Source organism: Branchiostoma belcheri, unplaced genomic scaffold (assembly GCF_001625305.1).
Source record: "Branchiostoma belcheri isolate BF01 breed outbred unplaced genomic scaffold, Haploidv18h27 scaffold88, whole genome shotgun sequence".
In the NCBI taxonomy this organism is placed as follows: domain Eukaryota; kingdom Metazoa; phylum Chordata; class Leptocardii; order Amphioxiformes; family Branchiostomatidae; genus Branchiostoma; species Branchiostoma belcheri.
This window is the reverse complement of record NW_017804553.1, coordinates 226,398-237,632: the sequence shown is the minus strand read 5'-3', so window position 1 is coordinate 237,632 and position 11,235 is coordinate 226,398. Positions and strand designations below refer to the sequence as shown.

The 11,235-nt window shown below is 42.0% G+C and overlaps 1 protein-coding gene across 1 annotated transcript; it reads right to left on the bottom strand.

Moving 5' to 3' along the window:
* Nucleotides 1-5,015: 5,015 nt before the first annotated feature.
* On the bottom strand, nt 5,016-9,334 carry LOC109487389 (cbp/p300-interacting transactivator 2-like). Its single transcript, XM_019791377.1, has 3 exons — nt 9,103-9,334; nt 8,568-8,863; nt 5,016-8,383 (listed from the first exon to the last, which is right to left on the bottom strand). Exon 3 carries the CDS (start codon nt 8,338-8,340, stop codon nt 7,360-7,362), a length of 981 nt encoding a protein of 326 aa, XP_019646936.1. The 5' UTR covers nt 8,341-8,383; nt 8,568-8,863; nt 9,103-9,334; the 3' UTR covers nt 5,016-7,359.
* Nucleotides 9,335-11,235: the final 1,901 nt, after the last annotated feature.

Below are 11,235 nucleotides of genomic sequence, written 5' to 3'. Positions count from 1 at the left end.
TAGGATTGGATCCCATAGATAATCCTGTTAACAATAACAATCTATGTTGAAAATACAGTGGCCTTTGTTGAATTATCTATTTTTTTCTTGCAATCTGAGATTGAATACAATACCCAGAGCTTGAATCTCTTTAGTCTAAGCTGATAAAATTGATAAAGTTGTTCTTCATGTTCTTTTTTGCAATCTCAAAACTGTATTCAATCTGTTGCAGAACAAGCTTTGGAGAAAAAGGATGATGATGCAAGTTTTTAGTACAGCCCAGGCTTATTCTCCAACAGACTTCAATGGGTTCTTGGAAAGTATTACATTTGACCAGAATCTAGACTAAATGATTTGCCGGAGGAATTGGCAGCCATAGGAGTACACTTTGCAACCATCCCACAGATTCAGCTAACCCCTCTGGCTAATTAGTCAATCTTTTTGGACAAATCTACTATTTTCCAGCAGTCTACTGGTATTTGGAGTCTGGTAGAGACCAAAAGTCAGTGCACCCCAGGCTGTTGAAGTGAAAATTACTTGTTGGGACTGTGCGTGTCGTGTGGACCTGCTGTGCAACAAGTTTCTCTCCTCTGTAGTGAACACATGTTCTTCTTACCTGCAGGCAGTGGTAAGTAATTAGTTTGTCTTGCACAAAAAGTTACTGTCTGCGGTCGGGAACAAGTTGTTCGACTGGACAGGTGCAGAAATTGTACCAGCTGACACTCAGTAGGCCACATTAATTCAATTTGTTGCCTCTCTGATTTTGAGAAAATGTGCTTTACTGGAAAAACAATGGCCTCAGGGCCAGCTTTATCATGCTTTGATGCACTCTTCAGTTTTAGAAGTGAACCCAGCCTGATTCAAGTTTTTCTCCCTCAGTTTTCATGATATCCTCTTGCTAAATTTTCTCTAAATGTCTAAGAACCAAGTATTTGTGTCCTTAAGGGCTAGATGAGGTGAATTAATATACATGTACACATGTATAATGAAAATATAGTTTTTATATAACAACTTTGTTGAAAGACTGAAAATTCAGGAATTTGTGATAGATTGGTCAAAATTCTAAAGGCTGGCCCAAGGGTTTTTGCAACTGTTACATTAGACACAACATTCTTGTAGTCTGTTAATTGCCTGGCCAGAAAGTCTTACAAATCACATCACTTAGTTTAAAAAGTCTCAACTTTAGGCACCTCTCAGCTCAATGTATTACAATTTTTCCCATAGCAAAAATATTCTTGGCCTATTTGAATCATTTCTGAAACAAAAGGTTCAATTAGGGCAAGTCTTAAATGTTGAAATTACTTTCAGCATGATCAATTTAGCTGTCATTGTAATTTAAGGTTCTAAGTGTTTCTGATATAACCTAGAGATATGATTGTTTTACATTTGTATTTACATGACTCTTCTCTCCAACTTGGTCAAATTCCAACGACGCCTTGTTATGGCTGCATGTGTGTCGACCAGGACAAATATGTGGTGACAAACCGATAGAGAAAAGTTCACCCACCATTTAACAATCATTGACGGCCAAGCCTGTTTCACGCTAAACTACACACCACTTGGAGGGACAACAAACCTCTGTTGCAGAGGCAGCATAGTTGACTAGTTCTCGATCTTAAACTGTACAGCTTGCATAATCTGCAATAGGAATTTACAATTTTTTCAAAGCATTGAAATCATATTTTTGACTAAGATGACCTCAACATGAGTTGAGTGGCATCACAAAGTTGGATGATCAGCATACTTTTCTCTTTAGAGCTATGATCATGCTTGTATAATCTGCAGATTTTTTAAAGGCCTTTTGAAAATGTTGATTTTTTTTACTAACAGCAGGAGACGAAATTGAGGGGAATGACATGAAAAAAAGTAGGACCAGCTATTAACAAATTATAAAAGTTGTTCTGGTTTGTGTTGGACAGGACTTGTAATTAAGTACCAAGAATCAGGTTTCCCTGCGATGCAGACAACTCATTTCCCATTGTTGTAAAACAGCTGACAGACACACTGAGGATCTGGACAGACACATGAAATCTGTAAAATCTAAGTCTATCTAAAGTCACTGCAAGGTTTACAGATTATATTTGTGATTCTTTCAGATTATTTTGAAATAATTCAAAATTGTTATGATTATTCTATTCATATTTTTACTTAAAAAATGAAACTACAGGAGTACCCTGTTTTAGAAATTGTCAATCTCTATACATTTAAAAGTTTTGACAAATGAAAGATTTACAGAGGAAAATACACCCCATTAAATGTCACATTAAAAGTTTAATACATGTACATAAATTTTATAATAAGTCTGTTGAGCATCAAACATGATGTCCTGAAAATCTGAAATGTGTATCAATTTATAACAACTCTATAAGGCCACACCAATTTAATTTGTTGGTTCTCGGATTCGCCTCTTCCTTTTTTTCTGATTTGCAACAAAAAAAAAATTGATTCTGGTCCTGAATCAACTGAAAAATGCTCATGTTTTGCCCCCAACAGTTGAGGAAAGTCCTTTTCTTCCTAGTTGTTACAGTTTTCCCATCTATCATTGCAGTGGTTTGATTAAAAGTTCAAAATTCAATGTTTAAATTTTAACCCAGCCTTTTGTGTTGACTTCATGGCTCATTTTGTAGCATTTAAGCCTATAATAGGATGCCTAGACCTGTTTTTATTTTTATTTTTTTTCGCCCTGTCGCTTCATATTTTTTCTGAAAAAATCTGAGAACCAACAAATTAAATTGGTGTGGCCTAATTAAGACCTGCCATGCAATGGTTTTAGAAACAGGATTTGTTTGCATTCAAACACTCCAACCTTTACTAGTAGGTGGAACATTGCCTGGTGTGAAGAATAAGGTCATGTAAACATCCACACAGCCTGCCCTGGTATGTGGGCCATTTGTCTAACCTGTCACCAGGTATGGTACTACCTGTTCGGAGAAGTCAGTAAATTGTGTAGTAGGGCCTACTTTGCCCTCAGCTAGAGTGTTAGCTATTCTGCACGGCAGGACATGGATAGTCATGTACAGGTCATGCTGTAAACTCATGTTTTTTCAAAGTAAGAGGGAAAAGGAGTGTATTGCTGAGGTGATTTTGTATAGTACAGTTCTAATGTATTAATAGAAATGTCTATGTGCAGTGGAGAGAGCAAAAGTAAAACCGCCATGTGAAGATGTAAAATGTACTGTACATAACCTACCATAGTTACCCATACACATTTTCTGTAAATCAGGGTGGTGAATCATAGGAATATTGGGTTCTCACAACATAACCTCCAGTCAGTTCCTTCCAAGAGTTCATTCAGGATGAGCTTAATACATCACTCATCAGCCAGATTAATTTTATCGAGGTTGCTTTGTAAGAACCAATATTCGGTTTAATATTACATGCTGTCTGAAAGAGCATCCTTGTATATATCATTGGTATATATTGTCTTCATAAGGTTTAAAACCAGTATAAGAAGCAGCTATCTGTTTAAAGCAAGATATACCATGTACTGGTATAGTTTTGAACTTTCCCCTCCATTTTCCACTAAGTGTTGCACTGGTCAGACATTGAACAAATATTTCAACATTCTGAGCACCACTTCAGAACAAGAGCTTCCTCAGTCCAAACACCCACCGCAGACTGTTGGCGGTGAAATGCTCTGAATGTTTCTGATCACTGACAGGATTTGAAACATGCATAACCCCTAATCATCAGTCTGCAACATACAGGCACTGTTGTTTTACACAGGGCACTTCACATTAGCCACTAGGGCTTTTGTTTGGGACTTTATGATACATGTATAATGGCTACTCTCCAATAAGTGGTTTGGGTTTTGGCTTATTTTTGGCATTTTTACCTTTTTATGCTTTTTTATCAGGCTTTTTTGCACTGGTATCTTTAATTCTTTATGCCAACCTAAAAAAAGATACCAGTGCAACAAAGAAGGCCAGATAAAAAAGCCTAAAAACATGCCAAACTCCAAACCTCTGCTTGGAGAGTATAATGGCCAATATAAACTGGGCTGGCTGAGACAAATGCCATATTAACAAACAAAACACATTATGAAAGAGAAAAAAAAGCCCCAGTTGTTGAGCCTTCTAGTTAGGCTTACTTCACATGTTGACAAATTCTGGGAATTTGGAGTTAACGGAAATATCTTTACTTTCACCAAGGAGGTTTTAAGTCAAGATTTGATTTTAAACCTCCTTGCTTTCACTTCATTTGTGGGTTGAAATATTTACTCTTAGTTGCAATTTAAGATGAACTTCTCTGATGTTATTTGATTGCAGGCAACAGAAGAGGGGAAGTTACAGAACAGGAATTCTTGCCATGTAAATTTTGTGTCAGGCTGAGAGGTGAACCACAGGACAAAGTGATAAAAAAAAAGACAACCAATAATGTTGTTAGCCTGAATGCGACACCCACAGCACGCAAGGCGATAACAATCCCTTTGGGGGAAGAAACATGGGTCCCAACCCCAAGTTTGCCAGTATACTAGGGGTTTAGGTATCCGACTAGGGGGTTGTTGCATATTTCCTTGGCCCTGGGGCTGAGGATGTCTGGCATCCAGGCTATAAATGTTGACTGCATGTTTATGTCCAAGTGGATGTTGGGTGGAAGGTTGTAATTTCTTACTGACAGCTTCTCAATGTTGAGTTAAAAGGCTGTCAGAGAAGTCTGCCAGTCAGAAAACATCATATGTTCCATCCCAACATCTGCTTGGAGAATTGTATTTAAATGTCATTTAAAAAATCCCCAAAATACAGTATCCTGATTTTCAGTGCATTATGTGGAATTTCCAAAGATTGCATTTTGTCTTTCATTGCCATTTCCAACAAAGGAAGGCAAATCTAACAATTATCCGAGAAAAACAGATTTTGAAACTTACACCTAATTATAAAGTACCTTATTGTTTTTCACAATACTGTATAAACTGTCCTCATTCTCTCACTATTACCTCATTATCCATAAACACTCTTCAGTTAAGAACATGTGAAAAACTTTCAATACACAACCAGCCACTTACAAAAGATGACACCACACAGAAGGAATTGAAATTCACTGATTGTACTGCTTTATTGTACAAAATGAATTCTCTGTCATCATTTTCAAAATCGCAAGATCTGCTTCTCCTTCCCATGATATCAATAATAATATTCAACTGTATAAAAAACTGTTTCCATTCCTCAAAAATCTCTCACAAGTCTCGATCACATGTGACTTTTGTCGCCTTGCGTTGGCGACCTGCCAAAATATAACATGAGCACAGCTGGGAAAACAAGATCTGACAATGAAAAATTCACACATTTTTACACTGGTTTTCTTGGCGATGCATTATGCATGACCCACTACAGGCCCATGGCACCCATTTAACTGTTCCATCAGAGAAAGGATGTTCTAAAACACACAAAATGTCTACTTAAAATCGCGTCCGTGTTATTTTAGGAATGCTATGCAGTGTGCTTCCATCCAGGACTGTAGTCCAGATGGCGTCTTTAGGTAGTGTTAAACCTGGATAAGGCAGTCTCCTTCATAGAGTTGTTATAAGATTTGTCTCTACACAGTGGATCATACCAGGAGAGTTGTAGGCATTTTCCTCTACCTAATCCACAATTTTAACCCTTGTTTGGAGTGGATGATTTATTCATACATGATCACATGTACAAGTCCAGGACTATGAATATTACACAAGGCACAGATAGGAGGAGAATCTGCCTGCCAATAAATTATCGAGTGGCTTCCAGTAGCGTCGCTTGTTGTGCGACGATTCTCACGTTCCGTGTTTGTGCGAAAAACGATCATCACTCGTAACAATGCTGGGCGAATAATCCCCTTATTCAAACATGTGCATCCTGTTCCAAGGGGGGATTTACACAGAATAACAACTCTTAGAACTGTACACACAGATTCCCCCAAAACTACCCCCACTCCAAACTAGCTGCCTTCTCCAATAATTTAGACACATTAAATAGGGAGTAAAAATATAGCAGGTTTGGTGGGTGGGTGGGGGCGTAATGATGTCATTACGGCACATGAACTGTACAATTCTGTTCCATCAACATAACCAATTTCTGTTGACAAAGAACAGCATGTGGGAGTTACATATTAAGTCATCTCCCCAAAGTGCAACCTGAATAACTTACACTGTGAAACAACACCATAACCAATTCCTGCGAGGGCATTATTTGTTGTAAGGACATACAGTCATTTGTGCTTCAATAATTCAATAACATTAAGCCATATTTGCTAACAGGATATGAAAGGGATATCTGTACTCTGTTTGTAGCAAACCAGTGTTTTTACATACCACAAATTCTAACATTTATTATTCTTATCCGAGGAAGGAATTTTTCGAAAATACATGTAATGCATGGCTTTCTCAATTTTTTTCACAGCTTATGAGGATGTGGAAGAATAAATATTGTGTTTGTATTCACGTTTCTGTTCACCATGGAAGGCTTTTTACAATTACATACCACAAATTTATATTATTATTCTTATCTAAATGGAATTGTTCAAGGGCGCAGCTTTGCGTCACTGCAGAAAAAGTAAAGAAACTAAAGAATACAATGTTTATATTCACATTACTAAAGAAAACTTCCATACAAACAATTAAATTATGGCAGAAAAATCTTTACAAAGTGGCCGTTTGTTCCACGGAGCCTTTTGTTCCTTGGCGACACGTGACCTTCCCCCATCTGTCCCAAAAGGACGACATTGAAAGGGTCTATTGGAGAACAATGCCTCTATTGTCTGCTCTGACCCCTACACCACCTGACCTGATCTTTTGTTCCACTTCTTTAAACTACAGCACACGAAAATCATACCTAAACCTAGCTACACTCCTCACGAATATAAACTAGCGGACTCTCTCTAACTAGGTAACACATTAGCAGGTCTTGTCTTGGTAGCTCAGGGTCAATTCTGGCTGTGGTTTCAATTTTGGCGAAGTGCCACCGATCATGAGGTCATATCCACATGCAACTAGACGTAAACAAACCCTGGTGGCACTGAAACTGAGACTGTAGCAGCAATGACTTCCTTTCATACATACCCGGCATCTTGAGTCTTTTGTTTGTGGGAATTAAGAAACAAGGAGTTCCTTTAGAAACTTACTAAATCGTGCGAGTCTTACTCTTGAAATCTAGGCCGACCCCTACCATCCGTTTCACTTGAACAATAGCGAACAGCTGACACAGGGCGACCACTGGACAGAAAAGGTTTCCCCACAAAGAGAAATATTTTAAGGAACAAAAGCTGACTCTGTCACCAGTCTTAATACAACATACCTCAGACACAATCCTGGCCTGGGGCGGGTCAGGAGGATCTGTTCGTGTTTCTAACCCGCTGCCCCACAACTTTAAACATCTTATTTTTGTCCATTTTCCAGAGTCTAAGGTGTCAGCATCTGACAGCTCTCTGTGGAGGCACCTGTCTGCAGATGTCCATCTCCAGTTCGTTGTGTGACAACCAAAGCTCGGGAAGTTCCCGCATTCTGTCCAACCCCAACTCTATAATCAACCGGGCTAGGATGTCCTCGTCGATCATGTCCAAGTCCGAGAGCCCGTGGAGGAAGGGGGGCACTTGTGCTTTGCTCCTCGGGTCGCCGTTCATGTGCATCCCGTAGCCGTTGCCTGGTGCGACCCGGTGGAGCCCGTTGGTGTCCACCCGGAGTAACATCCCGTTGTTGTCCTGCTGTAGTTTTGGGTTTATGTTATGAAAATCATTCATATTTGTCCTCATGATGTTCCCACGGTTCACGGGCATGTCTTGGTGAGGCATCATCTGTGGTCTTGACACAGGCATGTTGTGGTCCCCTAGCACTTGAGGCGGTCTGTTGTTCAAGTCTATGTGCCCCAGGTCGGCTAAGGAGGGGGAAGACGGAGGGAAGCCTCCTCTGAGATGCGGTGAGGGGATGTCTCGTGTTGTGGGTGACTCGGGGTCGTGAGACAACCTGCGGGTGTTAGCCATGCTCAGGCCGGGCTGCATGTGCAGGGTGTTCGGCACGCGCTGGATCTGTATGCTGTGCTGTCCCTGCTGCTGGGGCATGGGTTGTTGTTGGGGGACGTAGCTCGGCCGGATCCCCTGGCGACCCGTGGGGTGGGGCTGCATGCCCGTGGGGTGGGGCTGCATCCCCTGACCGTAGTGCATGACCGTTCCCTGTCGTGGGGGTTGCTGCTGGCGTTGTTGTTGCTGCTGTAGGGGTCGGTTGGGGGGACGTTGCATGGCCTGCATGGGTCGGCCGGGCTGCTGCTGCTGTCCCGGCGGCATGGCGTGCATCTGTCCCCGGGCAGGGTGCTGCACGTACCCGCCCGGCTGCATGCCCACTCTCCCCCCGCCTGGCCTCACAGGATTGTACGCGAACTGCTGCTGCTGGGCCATATTTACTCCCGGTGCCCCCGCCGTCGCACGTTATACACAGTCACTGTACACAACACAAAAAGGGCTAAGCAGGCTGCACCCACACAAAAGTGCACGAGCGACACAGTCAGCGAGAGCACAGCTGGTCCGACTGAGGAACTGGGACTCCCTGGCGCACTCCTCTCTATTGTAGTCCCGCACACAAATATTCAACACAAGTTCCACAAAAATCCACGAGTTTTCCTCACCTCCGTCCCGCGGCTCAGCCCTCTCCCACAACACACAGTAACACTTGTGAAAACCTCTTCTCGACTGTAACGCGATCCCGGTCGGGCCAGTCCGCTTCACCGAGCACAGCGACTACAAAATGGCCAACAACTTCCCCAGTCGGGCTCGTAGCGATGTCCCGCCGTCAACTGGACAATCCGGGCACGCCTGGCTACGAAAAGTCTCAAGGAATCTGGCAAGTTTTCTTGGCCGCCGCTGCGGACGTGTTGGGACGACTTGAGCGTGACTGGAGCGTGCGCAGCTGTAAGACCGAGTCCTGTACACAACAGAGAGCGATTGTTGTTAAAGCACAGTCGATCATTATCTTTATGTATATGAACCTACTATCAAAGGCCAGCCACTCCGACGGGACGGGCCGGGAAAATACATTCACCAAACGGGGGCGCACCCACTTGGCTGGGACTACCCCGGGACCGCCCAGTATATACCCGGGGGAGGGTTGCGTATGATTTGTAAGCACACTGACGTAACAATATGGAATACATTACAACATACCTTGCGTTGTACGGTGACCGACGTAAGTTTTGTATCGATTACTGTCCTTGTGTGCCGCGGTTTGCGATCTCGTAGGGATGTATACTGATCAGTCCCCCAGCGTTTGCCCTAATTAGGGCATCAATGAATATGCAGAAATTGTTTGTAGGAAGTCGAGTTTCGGCGATGCGGCCCTTTGTCCGTCGTCCGGTCGTGTTTTGAGTCGTGTGAAGGGGCGACAATGACTAATCAAGCTTCTAGACACCTCCTCATACCGCCTACCTGCCCGGGCGGCGAGCTTCAGACCAATCTTCAGGTGTTTATCTTGCGTTTGTGACGAAATCGCCCGGCTACCTTTTAATCATGTCCCCATTCTGCGGTTATTAAACACTGTTGTGTTAGTCCACAGAATTCCTCTCGGTCGTGGCGATGATCAAAGCGCTAAACCGGCGCTGAGAGAAAGGCTTAAAGACGAAACAAAAGGATGCTGAAGTAGCTGAAATTTGCAACTGTAGCTGACGGGTTAGAGCGCTGCAGAGTCGCTATTGTTCTGGGTTTATCTCATCCACCTTGGGAATACCAAGACTGTAAAAACACGGATGGGTTAATCCAAGGGCATTAATGTCCTGTATGAAACAATAAAGTTAAGGGCAGGCCCCAACAGGTGATGAAAGAAAGTTAGTGACCAAATACGGTGCGTAGCCTTCTAGCCGGCTGACTCACCGTATTTGGTCAGTTTCTACTTTTCAGGCCCATGAAAGTCTTGTATGGACTGTCAATTATAACAAAAGTAAGAGTTTTAAATATTCATACTATAACAGCAAGAGTGTATGTTCACGTGGAAACACAGTACGCCATGACTCATGTGCAACACGCTGTACACGAGCACGTACTACACAAACTCTTCAAACACAACTCAAACTATTTTTATCAAGAGATGACCTCCGGAACGTAATGCCGGCCACGTAATTCGGGTTAACACTACGGAAGACAGGTAGTGCCTCCTGGAAATGAATTCTGATACATATTAACTATATAAAAAAACATAACATATTTTTCCATCATCTGCATGTTCACAATAATAGATACCCATGTGTAACAATCATCATGATCTCAGATGTGTAACAACGAGCAATATTTTTGCAATTAGCAAACACAACACAGGTAAAGACAATGTTTATCTCATTGGAAAAACAATCTGTGGAAAATGTGGTCTTAAGCATACACTAAGTAGACACGGGTTATTAATTCATAGCTTCCACCAGGCCTCCCTATTAAAGGGGTTTTAGATACACCTAGTAGGGTCATGCAAATGAGAGGCGGTATAAAGCGTAAATTTTCCCCTAGTGCTATACTCAGGGAAATGATACCCAATGGTGGCCAAACTCATTGTTGTCCATATTTGGCTAAATTGTAGTATTCTCAATGACACTATAATTTATATTGGATATTTCTATATAGGATATTTAGTTATTGTATTTATAGGGCGTTGATAGCCTGGTCAAGGTTCAACAAGACATACTTGTAACGTCTGGTCAAGCTTCAACAAGATATAACGTCCTTGGTCTGGTCTGGTGGAGACTGTTTGATTCATGCAGTAGAACGCACGTCCGCAAATCCTAGGGACTCTTCAAACACCAACTCAAAGCTATTTTTATCGCGATCACCCGCAGAACGGTTTACCGAACACGTAATTCAGGTTAGACACCCACCCACTTACGTGCATGGGAATTTTCAGTGTTAAGCTATGTTATGTCCTTGCAATTCACCAAGCATGCTAGCAACAAACGAACGAAAACAGACTGTTCGTCAACATATTATAAACTATTACTAGAACTACTGAGGTTTTATTCGTTATTACACGCGCGTTTTTTAATGTACATCTATATATGTAGAGTATCAGGGCGTGCTTGCAAAAGTCCCTACATTGGATCTGACGAATGACGCACGGTTCATAATTGATAGTTTCGAGTCGAAGGTAACTTCTCAGTATTCGTAAGACGAAATACCGCTTTACCGAGAATACTTTGCGTTTTGTCCTGAGATTCCTGGCCCCTAGACAGATATTTCCTTTGTATTGTCTCACAGGTGAACATCCGCTACCTGTGCTCTAAACCTTTGCTTAGCGTCTAGAAAAATAAGGTGGAATTCCTG

What these genes read in the sequence shown, in the direction of transcription:
- LOC109487389 (XM_019791377.1), bottom strand. Translation starts at nt 8,340, where the DNA reads ATGGCCCAGCAGCAGCAGTTCGCGTACAATCCTGTGAGGCCAGGCGGG.